The sequence below is a fragment of the Grampus griseus genome (assembly GCF_964374135.1).
Source record: "Grampus griseus genome assembly, chromosome: 18".
Classification (NCBI taxonomy): domain Eukaryota; kingdom Metazoa; phylum Chordata; class Mammalia; order Artiodactyla; family Delphinidae; genus Grampus; species Grampus griseus.
Window position 1 is genome coordinate 4,317,985 of NC_139012.1, and position 22,421 is coordinate 4,340,405.

The window sequence follows — 22,421 nt, forward strand, 5'->3', positions numbered from 1 at the left end:
TGTATTTCTGCAATGTCAGTTGTTACCTCTCCTTTTTCATTTCTAATTCTGTTGATTGGAGTCTTCTCCCTTTTTTTCTTGATGAGTCTGGCTAATGGTTTATCAATTTTGTTTATCTTCTTAAAGAACCAGCTTTTAGTTTTATTGATCTTTGCTATTGTTTTCTTCATTTCTTTTTCATTTATTTCTGATCTGATCTTTATGATTTCTTTCCTTCTGCTAACTTTGGGTTCTTTTTGTTCTTTATCTTATTGCTTTAGGTGTAAATTTAAGTTGTTTATTTGAGATGTTTCTTGTTTCTCGAGGTAGGGTTGGATTGCTCTAAACTTCCCTCTTAGAACTTCTTTTGCTGCATCCCATAGGGTTTTTTCTAGGTATTTTTTGATTTCTTCAGTGATCTCTTGGTTATTTAGTAGTGTATTGCTTAGCCTCCTTGTGTCTGTATTTTTTACAGATTTTTTTTCCTGTAATTGATATCTAGTCTCATAGCGTTGTGGTCAGAAAAGATACTTGATACGATCTCAATTTTCTTAAATTTACCAAGGCTTGATTTGTGACCCAAGATATAATCTATCCTGGAGAATGTTCCATGAACACTTGAGAAGAAAGTGTATTCTGTTGTTTTTGGATGGAATGTCCTATAAATATCAATTAAGTCCATCTTGTTTAATGTATCATTTAAAGCTTGTGTTTCCTTACTCATTTTCATTCTGGATGATCTGTCCATTGGTGAAAGTGGGGTGTTAAAGTCCCACTTTAGTTACTGTCGATTTCCTCTTTTATGGCTGTTAGCATTTGCCTTATATATTGAGGTGCTCCTCTGTTGGGTGCATAAATATTTACAATTGTTATATCTTCTTCGTGGATTGATCCCTTGATTGCCATCTTAACAATAATAAATCTTTCAATCTACAAATATGTGATTAGTTTCCATTTATTTGACTTCTTTTTCTTTAAAAAATGTTATGTAGTTTGCAGAGAAGACATTTTGCCTTTATTGCTAAGTACATTCCTAAGTATTTCATTATTTTTGGTGCTATTGTAAATGGAAGTTTAAAAAATATATTAGGGCTGCCATTAACATAGAGCCACAAACTAAGTGACGTAAACAACAAAAGTTCATTCTCTCACAGCTCTGAATGAGAGATATCCGAAATCAAAGTGTCAGCAGGACCATACTCTCTCTCCTAACTTCTAACGGCTGACAGAAATCCTTGCCATTCCTTGGTGCTGCTGCATAAATCCAACCTGTCTTCATTGCCACATGACCATCTTTCCTCTGGCTGTGTCTTCACATGTTATTCTCCTCTCCATGTATGTCTGTTTCTATGTCTTTTCTCTTTTTATGATAAGGATACCAGTCATACTATATTAATGGTACACCCTACTCCAGAAGGATCTCATTTGAATTACATCTTAATGACATTTGCAAAAACCCTATTTCCAGTAACGTCACATTCATAGGTACCAGGTGTTGGGACTTCAACATATCTTTTTGGGGTACATAATCCAAGCTACAGAACTCTCATTTGGGGGTTTATTGATGGTGTCTACAAATGAAACTGATTTTTGTATATGGATCTTGAATCCCGCAATCTTGCTGAGTTCATTTATTAGTTCTCATATTTTTAGTGGATTCCTTAGGATTTCCTATACACAAGCTCACATCATCTGTAAATATTACTTCTCCCTTTCTGATCTAGATGCCTTTTATTTCCTGCCTAATTGTCCTGCATGGAACCTCCAGTACAATGTTGAATTCGGGTGATGAGCTTGGGAGCCTAGCAAGGTGAGAGGACATTCCACCTAGCAGTTAAAGCACCGGACACGGGTAAACACATAGAGGAGGAATGAATTTGGCTTATGAAACAGAAAGAGAAAACTTCTTTCACAACGAGATTGTGTAGTTGGTGAAGGACCTTATAGACCAAGAAGTCTTGACTTTAATGAGAAATGAAGTCATTAAATGCTCTTAGGGAAAGGCATGCAGATTTTTCTGACAAATTAGAACAGGACAAACATGGAGGAGTGGGGTCAGTGGATTTGGACACCAGATCATAGACTATTCAGTTATCAAGAATAAATGACAGGGAATTCCCTGGTGGTCCAGTGGTTGGGACTCCACACTCTCACTGCCGTGGACCTGGGTTCAATCCCTGGTCAGGGAACTAGAATCCACAAGCCACATAGGGCAGCCAAAAATTTTTTTAAAAAAGAATAAATGACAAAAAGGAGTCAGAACAATACCTGGTACATAACAAGCATTCAATTAAAATGTCAGCTATTATAAAATAATTCCAGGGACTGGTATGGTGGTATGGTAATAGAGGAAAGGCTGGGAAAATAAATCTTATTGGAAAAAGAAACAGCAAGATCAGATATATCAGTTTCACTTCACGAGGAAGATGACTCCTAAATTTTTCTATAAAAGGCTGAGGAAAGAGGATGAGAAGTCTTATGAGGTTAATTAACTTCTACATGTTCCTGCAGGAACATATATTTAACTACTTTGAAAAAAGTGTAGTTTCTTGTATATTCCTAATTTTCTATACATAGCCACTTTTAATTTCATTTCAATGTCTTAAATCAACTCCAACATGGATAGAAACAAATTGTTTCACTGAGTAAATGCGGGAATGTGCAACTGTCCTAGACTTAGACCTGGAGATACATTCAGACCCCAGCTCCATTCTGGGTAATCTTGAGCACTGAATCACTCTGAGCTCGTTTATTATGAAATGGGAGTTTTATATGTAAATTACTAGACAGTTTGCTGTGAGGGTTCAATGACATTAACACATTCTACACTTGTGGGTATTCAAAAGGTATCTTTTCCCTCCCTTCCCCTTAATAAGACAGGAGTTACAGTCTCTAACCAGATCCAACTGCTCATCATCTTTAGGATGTAAAGCAGGAGTTGAAGAGTGAAATAGGAATGTGAAAAAATTATCACTTGAAAATAAGAACTAGTTATCTAAAGGATTCAGGTTGGTGATCTCTCAGGGAAGTACATGAGGGATGCTTCTTCCCACCAGATCTACCCATGGAAAAATGGTCTCCACTAGGTGAATTCTTCATCTGCACTTACAGGGGGCCATTTAAGGTTTGTCATACATTTCCTATCATCCAGCTGGTTGTGACACTATTTAAGCATGCAAATTTCTGGTTAAGGAAAGCAAGCTACAGCCCCCTAAAGGTCGAATGAATATTAGGCCATTTCTGTAATCATCCCAAATCATTAACACAGTATAATAAGAGAAAAAAAAGCATAATTTCATAAAAGGGCACTTTATGAAATCTCAAGACAACATGACCATGAACAGTTAAAATCTATTTATTCCTAGATTAATGTAACTAATCAAATGCTTTGGGTCTATTCATTCACCAGCAGTTCACATATAGAAAATATTTAATATTAGCCTAAATGAAATGTATGTGAGAGAAAAATACGAGGAAAGGGAAAATAAATCTAACTTCTACTTTTTATTCACACCATTAGTACAATAAAAATTAATTTCTGAACAAATTCAGGAGTTTATTTGATCATTAAGGAAGCTTTAATGTCCTACCATATAATCTAGATTAATAGAAAAGACTGAATACAAACTATCTTAAGACATTAATCAAACTTTTAATGTATCAATTTATTGCATATGTCAGTACAGAAAAATAGAAAGTGTATTTTAAAAGAAATTTATTGTAAAAACACAAATGTAAATGTTCGCTTTTGCCATGATTAGCACATAATGTACTATAACATTCAGATTTGAGTTATAAAATTTTATCACTGCTTCAAATAAAATATGGCAAATAACAAAAATATGATTTACATTATGAAATTGGGTTAACTTATTTTATCCTGAACGCATTTGAAGAAGTTGAAAACAACTTGAATTTTCAGTATATGGAGTACTGACAGAAATTCTGTTATAAATGATGTTAAACAACACACACTCATCCCTGTTACATATGTATATATGACACTTTTCGTAAAAAAAGTGTCTCTTACACACAGTCCTATTGTTAAACTACATTTTTAAGATACAAAATATAAATGGAGGTATATTTGCACCATCTGGCAAAATGTGTTGACTACTATTAGGATGAATGCATTTATTTTGTCATACAAATGAATATACTATTTCTGATTAGCTGAGATGATGTGCGCATATGGCAATATAAGTCAACAGAAGTGCTTTTTATTTTCTACTCCGATTTTAAAAATATGTCTGTGCTCTGTCATTTCCCAACTTTACCTGAGTGATATGAAAATACATAAATTTAAGGATAATCCAAAAGCATCATGACTAATTCTTTTCACATTTCCTTCTCCATAATTGCTGTCAAACATAATAAGAAAAACAGAGAGGGGAGAGGTCAGTGGAGGTTTTCAGTATATCTCAATCATAGTCTAATTTAAAAAGTGACTTCTGCGACACCCTCTTTTAAGGTTTATCTTATTTATTCCTAACCTCAAGGACAGGACTCAGTCAAAAACTACACTTTGGCTGGGCTTTAGTTTATATAAAACTGAGTATGGCCTTCATTCTTTAATTCCACCAAACAAGCCCATACCCACCTCAAACCAAATCTTATAAACAAAAGAAATGAGTATGAAAGCATCAGGTCGTATGATTCTCAATAAATATTACGGTATCATTAATCTGGTGACGCATTACCAAAGGTAGAATTTGGGTTATTCTCAACTGTCTACAGTCATGAAAAGATAAATTTAAGCTGCCCCATAACAAATTTCAGAACACCATTTTAACGAAACCACCAATTTTACAGTCAAAGTGTTTGCAAAGACATAGGGTAGATGCAGTATCAGGTGCTCCAGTTGCCTTCTCCGTTAGAAACACCTTGAGTTCAAATGATCTGTTTTACATGTTATGCTTCCTTTTCACCAACCTCACCAGCTAATTATTTCCTAGATCTACATTTAAGAACGATGTCACATTTCCCTTTCCAGTTGTTTCTATCCTATTAGTATTCTTTTATCTGTTACAAATGATTTTTTTCCTGTATTTTGTAATATCTTTTTTTAGGATCTTTTTTGCCATTTTACCCCCAATAATCCCTTTTAAAATAATGGATTTTGATCTCAACGGATTTTTTCTTGCCATATTTAAAATCACTCTAGGGTTTCCAAATTCCAGTAGCTTAATAACTTAAAAACTCATTCAGAAACTCCTACAGCTGCTCTTACATCAATGAGCCAGAAATTAATAAACAAGATGGACACACACCTATTCCCACTAAGAGATGAGTCCAAAATGAAGGTATGACTCATGAAGAATTCGTGTTTTATTAAGACCAATTGCTTTGGCCACAATATTAGACATGCTTTAAAAAAATGATGCCACAGGCTTCATGGACCCCTGATAATAGGAGTTTGTCTTCTACTCTCTTCCCATCTAAGGAACCAGTCTCAAATACAGAAGGAAACTAGGAAGGAAAGATGTGCTACAACCCTAGACACCTTTTCCTTTTGTTGCAGAAAGAAAGGCTCCTCAACCCAAAGAGGAGAATGAAGGTAGGGATGGGACACATGTACTCCACAACTTCTGAAGTCCTGGGTCAAAAAGAAGAGGGGGGGATTGTTAATAAACCTGGAGTACTAAAAAAAAAAAAAAAAAAAAAGCAGCATAAAACAAAACACTGATGAAGAAAAAGCGTTTTATACTTCATCAGCATAATATTTATAACTAAAGTTGATAAATTCCTCCACAGTGTACTAGACTAAACCATCACATGAAAACATAAGGTACTTTGTAAACTCTGAAGAATGATACAAGTCTAAGGTGTGCCATGTAAACTCATGTCTAAATACACTACATTTTGTTGTATTAACGTTCTTGTTAATACATTACTATTTAGGATAGTCATTCTATATAGCTATGATTGACAAGATGAAAAGTAGCCTTTAATTGTAGTGAATTTATAAATATAAAATACACCTTCCATGATACGCGTTTCCAACTTTTTTTAAAAACGCATGATGTTTTTACAATTTATAGAAAACATTATCCTTTAGAAATCATACTTGCTGTAATTTATTTTTTTTCTAAATACTGACATAAAGTGAATGATAAGAATGTTATTTGGCAAAAGTATTTCTAGCCCTATCTCTATGGAAAGAGTTTCAATTAAGGTCAAGATTACTGACCCATTATTTCTCTGCCCTAGCTGCTTGCACAAAGCCAATAAATATAGCTAAAATACTCAGAATATCATATGTTAAAGCTGACATAACGTACAGAGCTCAATTACATCTAATTTTTGAGGACTGCTTGAAACAACTTAGCTTATATATCTTAAGGTAAATCCTGTAAGGATTAAGGGGCTCTTTTCTTAAATAAGATTTTTCTTACCTTCTATATGTCGAAATACTACTTCCCACTTACAGCCATTTAATTGTTAAATGTGGTCACAGGTTCTGTGATCAAAAGCTCTAGAGTTCCTTTATCCGCACATTCTCACATGTAGAAAATAAATAAGACTTCCTAAAGCTGTCTTTTGATGCAGTTCTTCTATTTCATAACTGAAACATCAGACCAAAGAATATAGTTTTCATTTACTTTTGTTTTTGTAACTTTTATTTTCAGAAAGTCCAATAAATGATATCCTGGCTTTAGTGGGACAGATATACCTAGATACTTGGGACTTAAAAATGAAATGTGGGAATTCTTGTAAAATAGTATGTACAATAATGTAATGATAAGACTTCCTAATTCTTAAACAGATTCTAATCTTCATTATGACTGCTATTAGTGGTTCAGCTGTAGACTTACAAAATCGACAGAAGCTAAAATTCTCTTTGCCACCAAAATTACAAATGTTAAAAAGTTCAAATATGCACATCAAAGCTGCAGTAAAATTCTCAATTTCTATTTTTACATGCCATGATCCAGACTGTACCTAACAAAACACGGTACGTTTATATTGGAAAATGGGGTCCCATTTATTTGTAAGAAAAAGCTGGATCTCAGCATTCACCAGAGCAAAATTCAATGGCAACCTGCACATAGGCCTCAATTTCATTTCTTGCTAAAAACAAAATAGAGTTTACATAAAAATAGATATAACCCAGGTTACCATATACATTGGTATATGACCAGTATTTACATTAAAAACATTGCATTGCATAAGTCAAGGAATAAAATACCATCATGCATTTCATTTTTAAGGTGAAAAATGCAATTACAGAACTAAGTTTGCTTACCATGATTGTCCCAATATTTACTAAAGGAATAATACCCAAAGGTTTCTTGTTTACATGTCTCCTTCCACACTTAGTCATTAATCTAAGTGTCACGTAGATTACACAACTTCAGCAACAAGAAACTTCTGAATATGCTATTATGGTAGCATACTAAACTAAAGATATGGATACATAACCATATTGAAAGGTTCGATGAAAATGTATGAAATCCCAATGATTATAGTCCTTCAAATGTAAAAAACTATTTGGATCATTTTAAAGGAGCACTGAAGTCCTTTCAAAGTTTAATGTCACTCTTCAGACAAGTACAGATATAACACACTTCTAGAAAGGAACATTCTTTATCATTCTGCACAAATTAAAATACAGTGCATTAATCAAAAAAAAATTATATAATTGTTACATTAGATGAAGTTTTTGCCATTTCTTCAGGAGAATGACTCTTTATTACTTCTTTGATGAACTGTTCAAGGGCAGTGAAGTAACCCTGGCATTGCCATGTATCATTATGAGTTCCATCAGGAAAAATGGCTAATCTCTTAGTCCGAGATGGGGAAAGTTCATAAAGTTGCTTCATCATTACTGGTGGGATTAATTGGTCAGAGAGTCCAGAGATGAAAAGAGAAGGCATTCTGCACTGAGAGATTTTTCTGTAGGACAAAAATTTATTTTTGTAGCACCATAAAGGAAGGTAACGCATTGGAAAGAATGAAAATAAAGTGCTGGCCATATGCGGTATGCTTAAAAATGTGTTCTCCACCATAATGGCTGAAATCCTATGTGAATTTTCAGAGGCCAAATGAATAGCTACTGCCCCTCCCAAGGAACGGCCGAAAAGAAAAATTTTTGTTTTGTCAAGGTCAGGTCTGGTCATCACGTAGTCTAGCACAGCCTCAGAGTCTAGGTAGAGTCCTTCTTCACTTGCTTCTCCTTCACTTTTTCCATATCCTCGATAATCAACAAGCAAAAGATTAACTTTGAGGTTAACCAACATAAGCAATGCATTCGGTAACCTGTGACCTATGTTGCCTGCATTCCCATGAAAATAAATTATAGTTGGGGAATAGGGCGAATTGTCTCCAGTGTATCTTATCAAAATAAGATTTAGACGCACTCCATCTTTGGTTCTGATGAAAATGTTTTCATGTGGAATACCAGTCGGCATGGGAACATAAAGGCGTGAAGAAGATGGCTGTTCTGGGAAATAAAGCAATACATCCTGGAATTTATAGAGAATACCTGCTATTGATATGAATATTAACAAAAGTAAGATAATGCCTCCATACAGATGGAAAGTCACTATTAAAGGTAAAAGAGAAATACGGCAGAGAGCCCAAGACCATGAAGCCAAAGCTATTAGCCATCTTTCAACAAAGTTCCACAGCATCCAGGACTTTTCCATTGTGGCTCTCCGTAAGCGTCCTGAAGAGAGACAGAGATAGGGAGAATCAGTAATTCAACATACATCTATTATTTTAAAAGTTAGATCCATGATGTAATAAATCATGGTACTAGGTGAATCCTTGGAAACCTACATCAATCCATCCACAAAATCGATTGTTCTAATTTTCTTCATCCCTTCAGTTCTCAAGGTCTCCTTTCTCCCTCCACTGCTGTATATATGAAACACAAATATTCATCAAACTATATTCATTTTCTTAAAAAAAAATGCAGGTACTTTCATTCATGTATTCTCCTTGATTTGACAGAAGAATAAGTTGATGCCATGTTCCCAATTTTTTATATGAGGGAACAAACGCTCTGGAGCATAAGTGGATTGGCCGTGTCCCAGCTTTGCAGACAGAAGAGCCTGGAGACCAAGCAGCATGCTTCTAATGCTCCTGGTGCACCCACTGGTCAGCTAGGTAAGGTGAGGGCAACTTTTTAATTTGAGGTAAAACTGACATATACCATATTAATTTCAGGTGCACAACATAATGATTCAATATCTGTATATACTGCAAAATGATCACAATAAATCTAGTTAACATCCATCTCTAGACATAGTTACAAAATCTTTTTCTTGTGATGAGAACTTTTAAGATCTACGCTTAGCAACTTTCAAACATGCAATACAGTATTAACTTGTCACCATGCTGTACATAACATCCCCATGACTTATTTTACAACTGTTAAGTTTATACCTTTTGACCCACTTCTTTTATTTTGCTCACTACCCCCAGCTTCTGGCAACAACCAATATGTTCTCTCTATCTATGAGTATGGGGTTGTTTTGTTTGTTTTCAGAATCTACACATAAGTGAGATCATACAGTATTTGTCCTTCTCTGACTTACTTTACTTAGTATAATGCCCTCAAGATCTATCCATGCTGTTATATATGGCAAAATGTCCTCCTTTTTAATGGATGAATAATACTTCATTGTGTGTGTGTGTACGCACAGACACATCCTACATTTTCTTTATTCATTAATCCATCAATGAACACCTAGGTTGTCTCTGTATCCTGGCTATAGTAAATAATGCTATAGTAAACATGGTGGTGCATATATCTTTTTGAGTTAGTGCTAAATTTCATGACTTTAATCCATTTTGAGTTAATTTTTCTGTATGGTGTAAAACAGTAGTCCAGTTTCATTCTTCCACATGTGGCTACCCAGTTTACCCAATATCATTTATTGAAGAAACTGTCCATTCCTCATTGTATATTCTTTGTCATAAATTAACATATTATGTGTGGGTTTATTTCTGGGTTCTCTATCCTGTTCCACTGATCTATGTGTTTGTTTTTATGCCAATACCATACTGTTCTGATTACTATAGCTTTGTAATATAGTTTGAAATCAGGAAGCATGATGTCTCCACCTTTGTTTTCCTTTCTCAAGAATACTTTGACTATTCAGGGTCTTTTGTAGTTCCATACAAATTTTAGGATTATTTGTTTTATTTCTGAGATAAATGCCACTGGAATTTTGATAGGGATTGTACTGAATCTGTAGACTGCTTTGGGCAGTATGAACAATATTAATTCTTCCAATCCATGAGTACCAAATACCTTTCCACTTTCTTGTGTATCCTTCAATTTCTTTCATTAAGGTCTTATAGTGTTCAGTGTTCAATTCTTTTACCTCCTTGGTTAAATTTATTCCTTGGTATTTTATTCTTTCTTTAAATTGAAATATAGTTGACTTACAATGTTTTAGGTGTACAGCAAAGTGATTCAGTTATATATAGATACATACATACACACACACACACACATATATAATTTTTTCAGATTCTTTTCCATTCTTTTCCATAATATTATTACACGATATTGAATGTATCTTGGGCTACATAGTAGGTCCTTGTTTATCTAACAGTGTATACCTGTTAATCCCAAATTCCCAATTTATCTCCCCCTCTTTCCCCTTTGGTAACCGTAAGTTTGCCTTCTATATCTGTGAGTCTATTTCTGTTTTGTAAATAAACTCATTTGTATAATTTTTTTATATTCCACATATAAGTGACACCGTACGGTGTCTTTCTCTGTCTGACTTACTTCAATTAACATCATAATCTCTAGGTCCATTCATGTTGCTACAAATGGCATTATGTCATTCATTCTGGGGGCTGAGTAATATTCCACTGTGTGTGTGTGTGTGTGTGTGTGTGTGTGTGTGTGTGTGTGTGTGTGTGTGTGTGTGCTCGCCACATCTTCTTTATCCATTCATCTGCTGATGTATATTTAGGCTGCTTCCATGTCTTGGCTATTGTAAATAGTGCTGCTATGAACACTGGGGTGCATCCATCTTTTTGAATTACAGTTTTCGTCTTTTCTGGATATATGCCCAGGAATGAGACTGCTCGATCATAGAGTAATTCTATATTTAGTTTTTAAGGAACCTCCATCCTGTTCTCCATAATGGCTGCACCAATTTACATTCTCACCAACAGTTTAGGAGAGCTTCCTTTTCTCCACAACCTCTTCAGTATTTATTATTTGTAGACTTTTTGATGATGGCCATTTTGATTGATCAGTGTGAGGCGGTATCTCATTGTAGTTTTGATTTGCATTTCTCTAATAATTAGTGATGCTGAGCATCTTTTCATGTGCCACTGGCCACCTGTATGTCTTCTTTGGAGAAATGTCTATTTAGGTCTTCTGCCCATTTTTGGATTGGGTTGAGGGTTTTGGGGTTTTTTTTTGATATTGAGCAGTATAAACTGTTTGTATATTTTGGAAATTAAGGCCTTGTTGGTCTCATCGTTTGCAAATATTTTCTCCCAGTCCATAGGCCGTCTTTTCGTTTTGTTTATGATTTACTTTGTTGTGCAAAAGCTTTTAAGTTTAATTAAGTCCCATTTGTCTATTTTTGCTTTTGTTTCCATTTCTCTAGGAGATGGACCCAAAACAACTTTACTGAGCTAGGTAGGTTGAGGGCAAATTTTATTAAAGAGGTAGTTAACAGATTCTAACCTATCAAGACCAATCCAATAGAATTTATTGTCAATTTTCTTTTTCACATTATAGAAAAAAATTATAATTCAACTAAAATAAAAAATATAAAATATGTTCCCTTCTATTTGGAGGTTCTCACAGCTAAATTTAAAAAATAATTTAAATGGAACACTAGTTTCTAATATTGTATTATTTTTAAGAAAAAGTCTAATAATTTGTCTTTCATATCTGATTAAAAAGAAACTTTAGATAGTTAATACTGTGAAATATGCTCAATCTTTTATAGAGCCCTCACTGCAATTTCGTACCAGCGGGTCAACAAAGATTGCTACAGTATACTGATAAGGCCGTGAACACTTGGGGGACAAGTGTGAAACAAAGACACAGAAATTCTATTTCAGAACCAGAGATAAATGAAGAAAACGACTTACTGGAGAAAAATCTTTTTAAAGTTTGCTAAAAACTATAACTGATGTAAAGAAAATACAAAAGAAAAGCTTTCAGAAGTCATTGTTTTTGTTACCAAATAAAGTTTATGTGCGTTGTCTTAAAAAGGCACAAGAGGTGAGATGTTACAATTTTGCTTATGTAGTACTCATTTACTTATATATTTACCATTTTTAAAAATTACATTCTCTTTTACTCACTAACAAAACTACCATAAAGAAGTTATTCTTAAATTTAATAAATAATTGTTAATGACTTATCTTTATAAAATTTTACTGTATGTCATAAGCTAATAAATGTGGCATTTTAGTTCATCAAATTAGATTTAAACACTGAAAACCAAGTTAAATTATACTGGCTACAAAGATGAGCTAGACAATTTAATAGATTCGATTTTTCATTATAATCTCATCAAAAATATTTTACTATTCCGCTAAACATGGACCTTCGAATCTGAATTTGCGTTGAAATAACTCTCTTTGAACATAAACCAACAGTGTAGCATTTTTCTGAAGTTTCTCTAAAATCAACACTGCCACCCAGTTGCAGCAAGTTTTATTACAATAAGCACTATGTTAAGCCAGAGAAAAGCAGGTATGTGAGGTAAAACAAAAATCCAAGCTTAACAACTAGAGAAGCAATACCTGAGCATTAGGTGTCAGACCTGGATAAGAACCAGATTGAAAGAGGCTACACTACAGCAGCCAAATAAGCCAATTACACTGAATACTGAATAACTGTTCCAGGTCAATAATCAATGCTGTTTACAATCTCTGGCCGCTATTCATCAACAGCTTAAATTATACAGGGCTACTCTATAATCCTTCACTGTAGTGGATAAGTCTGAACAACACATCTGAGCACTTAAATTTTTCATCTAATGCTTACTTAATTTTATTTCTTTAAGAGAATGATTTTCATTTGTACCCGGAAGTTATATTAGGAAAATTTGAAAACAGACTGGCATTTACTTTATACATCAAAATAAAATAATTTTTGTATAATGATTAGGATTAACAAGGTTTGGGATATAACATACAAATATACTAAGGCACTGTGTCATTTGGAAAATAAGATACCATTTAAGATATTTCTTTAGGGAAAAAATGTACTTTTTTTCATAGTCAAGCCAATCGTTTATGGCAGAAGTATCAGAGAGATGAGTAACTCAAATATCACTTATTTGGTGATATAGTAGGAAAAAAACACTAAAATTCCATCACCCTTAAAGTCTGCTCTACCATATATTTGTTAATAATCTTGGGTTTATCAGTTATTTCCAGTTTGAATTTCCTTTTCAGTAGAATGAGAATTCTAAAAATGCCTATTTATAAAGCTGGTCAGCATTATCAAATAATTAATAATTAATTAATAAAAAAGCATTTACAAATGCTACAGATATATTAACTTCATTTGCTTTTGTGACTAGTATTTCTGGCTGTACTACTACATTCTTAACCATGTTCTGCTTGAATTAACATCAAAATTAGAACTTACCAAGCACCTATAAGAAAAAAATATATAGGAATTTGATAAGGGCATGGCAAAGCACTCCTACAACCTGGATAATCAGGAGTGAATTGACTCAAGTTTTCACATCAAAGTTCTTATAAAAAACTAATACAACACTAAATAAAACATAAACCTCATAATACATGGACAGGGCATATTTTGAAATTCAAACCACCTATATAGATTAAACTATATAAAGTTTTCGATTTTCAAACTTTGAAAAAATATCTTTTTTAAAAAAGTAGGCTCTTTTTTTTTTTTTTCTGCCTCCAAAACAAGACTTCACTCACAGAAAAGGCTCAGTAAACAGCTATTATCGTCATTACCATGACTGTCATCATTACCATCATCTTTGTTTTTACATCATCTTATTTCATTCTGTCCTTCTTGGGAACTGCAACTAGATGTTTAAAGATAAATTTGCTTTTTTAAACACACAGTTGCTCGCATATATTTATAATCATTCATAGGAAATTATGGCAAAACATCTATTTTTTAAAGGTCTTTCTATAATGTACACAGTAAATCTAACCTCATATAATGAGAAATGCCTGAGAACATGAGAAATGCCAGCATCACATGACAGTCAAATCTTTTGTTGAGAAATTTCCTGAAAACAAGTTTCTGAGCTCTTCCCCAGAAATCACAAGCTCTGTACAGAGATCAGCCTTTTGGTCTCTCGCACTGGGCTCTTCCTTCTCCTCTTTCTTCCAGAGGATGGGAACAGGACAGGATCCATGATCAGTGAGAGCTTCTGAAATAAGTTCTGCTCAAGCATCTCACTGTTGATCCAACCAGCTCTCCCATTTGTAACTACAGAAATATTTAAGGGCATTTTAACCCCGGAATAGGGAATTGTTGATGCGCTAGCTCTCAATATCCAGAGACCTGCTCACTGGCTGAGATGACATATTTCGAAGTGAAGTGAGGCTGGGACAGAAGTGTGGTCTCCCTGTGATCATGGTTAGTGAATAACAGCAGCCGTCTTCCTGGGCTCCTCTGTCAGGAACCACAGTCCCCAGCATACCTCATGCTCTGGTGGCATCTCTGAGGGCGTAACAATGTCTGAGCAATTTTCATTAATTTTCAGCTGACTCATTTTTCCAATTTAAGTCATTTAATCCTCACAACTTAAGGAAGCATGTAATGTTATTTCCCTTTTACAGATGAAAAAAAAAAAAAAACAGGTAGAGAGGTGAAGCAACTTGCTAACGTTTACAAGGCTGATTAATGCTAGAGACAAGACGAGAAATCAAGCCTTTTTGACCCAAAGCTCTTAATCTCTGACTTCAAAGCATCTAACTATTTCTGAGTCTCTTAGAATCTCATTATGTTCATGGTATGGATGCTTCTTAAATCACTGGTAATTTCCTATAACAGCTGCTTCGTCTTCAGAATCTTTTCAACATACAATATTGAATTTAAATTTGTAAGGCCAGGAACTGTGTTTTTCTTTTACACTACTGTATTCCCATGGGTAGTACAGCACTTTATATATATTTAAAACTAAAATGTTTTTTTAAATGAACAATCCAGTAATGTATCTGAATTATTAGATTTCTAAGAAAACACAACTGCATTCTGAGCATCAGACATATATATTTAAGACTGGACACCAGAAAAATGGCATATCTGAGTCCATTATTGGTTAGGAACAGTAGGGATTTAACCTTGCAGTTTTCCACAAAGCATTCCTGAAAAGCTGCCTTAATTAAATGACTTTGTGATAAACAAAGGTAATCTTGCAATGGATTGTTAAACTGTGGAAGTCAATAAAATCAATTCATTTTGAGGAATATCAAATGGATGTCAATTTTAAGGACAGGTTAATAAAAACTGTTCTAGAGTGTGTGTCTCTTCTCTATAATACATTACGGCATACTGGCGGTTTAGAAAGAGACCTCCATGCACGAACTGCCTTATTTTTCCTATAACCCAATTAGCCAATAATTTCTGCTCCTCCTTCTGTATCACACCTCCATGCTCTTAATGGAACTGGATCTATCAAACAATATAGGAAGGATTTTTTTTGATAAATTTGCTGAAACTATCAACAAAGTACAATTACTAAAGCCATCTGCTGAGATGTAAAAACAACTTCACATATACCCAGATGCTATGATGATCAATAAAAATGAACATTGCCGCCGGTACAGTCCACTGCACAGATCCTAGAGCTAACAGTAAGTTTTCCACTTATTTTGTCAAAAAATTAGTTTGAATAAAGGGTTAACAAAACCTTTTCTCGGACTTCCCTGGTGGCGCAGTGGTTAAGAATCCACCTGCCACTGCAGGGGACATGGGTTCGAGCCCTGGTCTGGGAAGATCCCACATGGCGCGGAGCGGCTGGGCCCGTGAGCCACGGCCGCTGAGCCTGCGTGTCCGGAGCCTGTGCTCCGCAACGGGAGAGGCCACAACGGTGAGAGGCCCGCGTACCGCAAAAAAAAAAAAAAAAAGTACATCCTATGAGGAAAATTTATGAAATGTGTTGCCAGAAGAGATGGGTTATTTGCCAGGTTCTTTTGCATGCTGCAATGCAACTGCTGATAACATCTTAGCATCATAAACAATAAAGAGAAATTTGAGTTTAATGTACTCCAAGTGAAATCAATGTTTATACTAATTAAAAAGGCTGTTTAGAGGGAAAGAACATCAGGCCTGTAGAGCAAAGAAGCTCGGTCAACCAGCATCCTCCATCTGCCCTTCTTCTTCTACATTATTACTGTTTCTAATCTTATGCCTACGTCTTAAGTAAGTACCTCACTTATTCTCATTTCTCAATTCTACCTTTGCCAAGTTACCACACCAGCTCTCACATATCAAATGTCTCTAAAGCCATCTATCTATGGCTTCGACCACCCCAGTAACTGCTAACTACTCGCTAGTAGAGGATCTGATGCATGAGCTCTTGTGATGATCTCTCATAAAAAGCAAACCTCACTTACTAATAAATCCAATGGACTTTTCTCAATCCACACTGCAACACTGTACCCCTAAGTAGCACCAAACCTGGAACCTTCCTCAGCTTCCAGTATAATCAAATCCCTGTGTTTCTCGCTCTGACCCACCCCTAAATGTTGGCATTTTCCAAGGCCCTGTGTATTTACCTTTCTTTTCCTCAGGGATTTCATTCTTTCTCATGGCTCCAACCATCATACTTGTTTATGAATTATTCCCATTCTCCATGTCTACTCCATCGATAATCTCAATTTATCTGTTCCTTGAGTACCTGATGCTTCGTTAACAACACAGACTTACCCAAAACTAAACAAATCCTCCTCATCTAATGTTTTACATGCTTTATGTTAATTATGAACAAAAAAGCATGATGTGTAAACAAATATATTTTTTAAAAAACAATTGATTCTAGGGCTACATATAAAATAACATGCAAAGTAAATTTAACTATGTTACAATATCAATAATAGGTACATTATTATAACATGCACAGATCTTATATCCGAATGAAAAAATATCAACCTTAAAAACAATTTTTGTGCTTTTTATTTAGATGAAGTGGTTAGAGGTGCCACCTGATATTAGTGAGCACTTCTCAAGAAATAATCTATTAAAAACATGACTAGGGGCTTCCCTGGTGGCGCAGTGGTTGAGAGTCCGCCTGCCGATGCAGGGGACGCGGGTTCGTGCCCCGGTCCAGGAGGATCCCATGTGCCGCGGAGCGGCTGGGCCGGTGAGCCATGGCCGCTGAACCTGCGGGTCCGGAGCCTGTGCTCCGCAACGGGAGAGGACACAGCAGTGAGAGGCCCGCGTACCGCAAAAAAAAAAAAAAAAAGACTAATTTTTATTGTAATGTATAGACAAAGTAAATCTAATTATGATTGTTTTCTCTTTAAAAGAATGGTTCTGAAATATTAGTAGTATCTTTTTATACTCTATAAGTACTTTGAGCAAATGAATGAAAAGTAGAAATCTGATGATGCTCATCTTGAGAATTTTATAGTCATTAACTTGTTTTGTTCACCTTTATTGCTCCATATGCTTCCTATCTTTAAATATCAGCCCATATAAGTATACAATAACCCATTTAAGGCTAAAAATATAAACAATTTATAGCTGTGAAGCTGTCAGAACCACCATGTTGGTTACAGTGTGAGCTGAGTGACCAGTCAACTGAGTGAGTGATGAACATGTGCATCTGACCTCCTTTAATCACCTTATGTGCTCCCTCATATATGTACTTGGAGGATCGCAAATGGTTCCAGATCTAAGGAAAAATATTTAAATAACTGTTCAATAAGCTGAGGCTTAAAAAAAAAGAGAGATCAATACCAAACGTATGCCCACCTTCAATCATATGAGTCCTCAGAACACAACTACACGTCCCCCAAGGGAGTTCTCAAACCCAGCCCAGACCACAAAATGGTCCCAGGGTTGGTTTCCCAGCCTCATCAGATTCCATTGCATCTTATCATAGTATTTCAAGATTAAAGACAGCGCCACCAATACTTGCAGACACCTGCTCTCTGAGTCACAGTGCTCAGACACTACAGACTATTTAAAACGTGTAAGTATGCAGTCCTATTCCTAAGTAGCTCATGATCTACTCAGTAGCCCTCGGTCTACTCAGGGATCATGGGCATATGTAACTGTATATGTCTAACATAAATTGAATTATAGAGGGGCCAAGGAAAATTAGAGAAAGATCACACTGTCCTTACATAGAGCAAAAGAAAAAGAAAACCTTAACTATGTGTCCTTCACGACATAATTTTAGTAATCTCTGGATTTCATTATGCTTGAATACTTAAAGAAACCATGGGGAAATTTTTGCCAATTTTTAAAAAACAGGACAAAGTACAACTCTAGGGTTAAGAATTTCTCTTACTTTCCATCAAACAGCTGTCTATGCCACTTATTTATTCATTTAGCAATATTTTATCCAAAAATTTAAAATAAATAAAGATTAACAACTTAGATATATCAAGAACTAAAGCTCAAACTATGGGAATGGATACATTTAATTATGACTGCCCCAATAATACTAGCAGAGTAAACTGAACAAATATGTTACTCTTTCAATCGCAGATAAAATTATACTTTAATGAAGGCTGGAACTGTCTCGCAAAAAAAAAAGTAAATGCTAATTATTCTCATTATTTTTTAAATGCGGAAGTTTATATCGTATTGCACGGTGTATATTCATTTACTGATTCTGCCAACAGTAAAAGGTCTTTGAAAACTACAAAAGATGTTTTACCTATACATGAATTAAATATGACTTCCCCCAAAAACAATCCGACTGAAGAGTAACCAATTATAAATACAATTTTAAGAAGTCATAAACGTACTATTATTTTAAAGGCCTTTATATCCATCTCGATTGATAATTTTAGGAACATCTTGTTTAAAAATAAAAACTGCTCGTACATTAAAGAAACATACCGACAAGTGACAAAACCATGTGTAGGTTCAAGGGAAGACTAAAAAGTGGAAAGCAAATTCATGCGTCACACCTAACGTCTGCATTACAGGGGGAGAATGGTATCCTCTGGGGGAATTCACAGCTTCCAATCACATTTCAAGTAACAGAGAAAGCAGATTCAGCCCTCCTGCATCAATGGATCTCCTTTTCTGCTAAGCACTGGAAAGTTAAGAAACCATGCCAGCTGCACAGCTGAAATGAAAACACAAACAGCCACTATCCGTGTGCTGGAGACACCACAGGATGAATTATCTATTTCCCTAATGGTTACCCACGTGTCATCAATAATGAAAAAGTGTGTATTAATAGTCCTATGGGACAAATCAACAGTAACTGCCTATGGAGATGCTGGATTTAAACTGGAATTTAAATTGGCTCGAGCAGACATCTGGAACATTATACCAGGCAGCAACTTAGTAGCATTTTTGTGCTTTCCCTTTCGCCTGAAGCACAGAAGACTTCGCAAATCTAGTCAACTCTGAGAGAACAAAGATAACAGATTCTTGTCACTGTGGAAGTCAATCACAATTTATTCTGAGATTATAAATATCAAAGAAAGAAAAGGGTTAAAAAAATAGATCCACAAGGCTAAAAATGCAAACACTGATGTAAGAATTAAAACTGATAATGAAATTCAGGACCTTTCCAACTTACGACGGGATAGTGTTCTAAATACTATTAACTAAACGGGTGAAACTTGGAATTTATTTGCTTATACAATCAGTGTTACAGGAGAAGTAAGATTCTCAGGCCCGCTCACAAATGCACACAGTTCACGCCCTGGATACACTACAGCTTTGCAATTCCAGTACACTATACGGCTGTAGGAGTTGAGACTTATACGAAACAGCAACGTAAAATGTAATCATTTATTATGCAGTCTATCACTTGAGGGGGAAAAAATCTTAAATAGAAAAACTAGAACCCTTTTTTTTTTTTTTAGGTCTGTTCTCAAAAGAGTATATAAGGGCCTCAAACATTCCTGAGGTGACTAACCGATAATTAGAAAGATTTTAGAATCTCTGAGTAACAACCAAGTTCTAAATTAAAGAAAAACAGAGAAACAGGAGTAGATTTTCCTGAGGTAAGCGACCGGAGAGAAGAGATCCCAGAAAAAGGTTAGGTTGGATTGTTTCCTGTACCCACTTCTAAAGTCACAATGTTGACCCAGGACAGCTTGGTTAGTAAATGCTCTCGTTCAGGCCTGAGGTGTGGCTGGGAAGCCAGGAGGCTCGCCAAGGTCCGTATGTACAGATATTCATAAGCTGGCTCACTTTCATCATTCCAAAGGACCTATCAATGGCAAGCAGCGTCGTGCTGTGGGAACGAGGGTGTTTTCAGGCTCCGTACGTTGACAGCTGGGTGGCTTTTGCCAACTCACTTAAGCTTTCTAAATATATGTCTCCTGGTGTGTAAAAAGGGGGTCAAACACGTAATTGAAACACGGCTGCGATCAACTGTAACACAGTATGTTAATACATGCAGCTACTTGTACGAGACAAAAGTTAAAGCATTTTATTATCTACTAGAGCAGAATAAGTACAACTAGAAGGTCTGCTAGACCTGGATGAAATAATGGTAGGACTCACTGGAGATTATCTGAGTAGGTGCACACAGGAAGGAATTAGGGCGCTGCCTTATTTTTTCCTGTCAAAACCCAGCTCAGGTAGCAGCTCCTTCAGAAAGCCTTCCCTGGTCCTCTACTCCCTACTGCCAACCATTTCACATCCTATAGTTTGTACAAATTCATGTGGTGGCACTCACTGCCGTAGTGTAATTCATCTGCTTTACAGCGACTGCGAGTTCCTTGATGACAGTGACATCATTTTATGCAAATCCGTATTTTCAGTCGACAGAGCAATGCATGGCACACAGTAAGTCTCTATTAACAACTACTGAATTGAGCAGTCTAGGACGTAAGCAGGACAATTGTGACATACCACTAGATGGTCAACCACGAGTTCTTAGCTCGTGGAATAAAACTTAACCTCTCAGCAAAAGATACGAGATTAACCCACGCTTGCGCACAAGTTCTTAACGCGTGCCGAAAGATACCAGGAGAGGATCCATGAAAAGCCAAGCATCAAAACTTAAAGCCCACATCTTCTTGTGCCTTTCTATGCAGTAACTGTAACATGGTGAACCTAAACCAAAGAGCTATCGAATAAAAGACTTTGTTTGGGGTTCTGATACCTTGGGCAATAACTCTCGTAATGCATTTTGCAGAAAACACATGTTGACAAGACTCTACAGCAAAACTGACTTAATTCTATGGGGTGCTCCCGCCCCGTTTCATAAACACCCCAAAGTTCCTGCCATGGAATTCGCAGGGTCTAAACCTGTTCTTGACCTGAGTGGGCCAGGACTACTCCATGTCTCACACCTGGCAGCTGGGATTTTCGCTGCACTTTTCCTGTGTGCGGGGGAGGGCTAGGCTGGGGATGGATGGTGTCCACGCGCTGGTTTGTACACGTTACTGGAAACACCACTGACAGCGAATTCTAAGACACCTTCTAGGACAGCGTCCCGGCGCCGCACCGGAGGGCGGTCGGGAATCGGCGCGCCTCGGTTCCCACAGCGGCGTCTGTTTGGGCTTCTCCCCCCTCGGCCGGCGAGGCTGCGGAGAGGGCTCCGTCCGGTCCCGCACGGCCCTGGGCGCGCAGCCCCGCGCTCCCGGGAGGCCCTCGCCGGCCGCCCCCCGCGGCCCCGGGACACGGCGGCCCCGCGGCCCGCACCGCACTTACTTAGACCTGCTCGCAGGCTGCGCAGTCGGCCGCGGACTCGGAACCCGGCGCCGCGGAGAAGCGTCCCCCCGCGCCGCTTCCGTCGCTCCTCATCGTCCTCCTCCAGCCGAGGGGCCGCCGCCGTCGCCACGGTGTAGCCCGGAGCTCCTGCGGCGCCGCTCTCGGCTCCTCCACTTCCGGCCCACGCTCTGTGTAGCCGGCAAATACTCCCGCCGGCTCCCACATCACCTGCTCTCGCCTTCCTCCCGGGAGTGGGAAGCGGGCCCGCCCTCCCGGGCATGCGCAGAGACCGCGGCCGGAGGAGTTTCCCCACCCGCGACGGCGGCCCGGACGGACAAGATACCGCGGGAACGGGCCGCCGGCACGCGCATGCTCGCGATGGGCCGGATACCCAGCGGCGGGTTGTCCGGTAGCCTCTCTTCCCTCCGATCACTGGGAGGCCTCTCGCCCCGCCTCCGAGGCCTCCGGCGTGAGAGCTCGGAGCCTGCCGGATCTGCCTGTAGGACGCATGTCTTCCCGAAGAAGCGGTGTGTGCCCCAGTCGGTTGTTAAGGATATAGGAGTGAGTTCCGGCACTTAAATCGCTTCCTTAACTTTGTTTCTCTTTTTGTCTTCTCCCAACCCAGACCGCTCCTACCTTTATCAGAGTG

The 22,421-nt window shown here is 37.1% G+C and overlaps 1 protein-coding gene across 1 annotated transcript; it reads right to left on the reverse strand.

Annotated features, from left to right (window-relative positions):
* Positions 1-3,661: 3,661 nt before the first annotated feature.
* On the reverse strand, positions 3,662-21,946 carry ABHD13 (abhydrolase domain containing 13). Its single transcript, XM_082675810.1, has 2 exons — positions 21,773-21,946; positions 3,662-8,647 (listed from the first exon to the last, which is right to left on the reverse strand). Exon 2 carries the CDS (start codon positions 8,625-8,627, stop codon positions 7,614-7,616), a length of 1,014 nt encoding a protein of 337 aa, XP_082531936.1. The 5' UTR covers positions 8,628-8,647; positions 21,773-21,946; the 3' UTR covers positions 3,662-7,613.
* Positions 21,947-22,421: the final 475 nt, after the last annotated feature.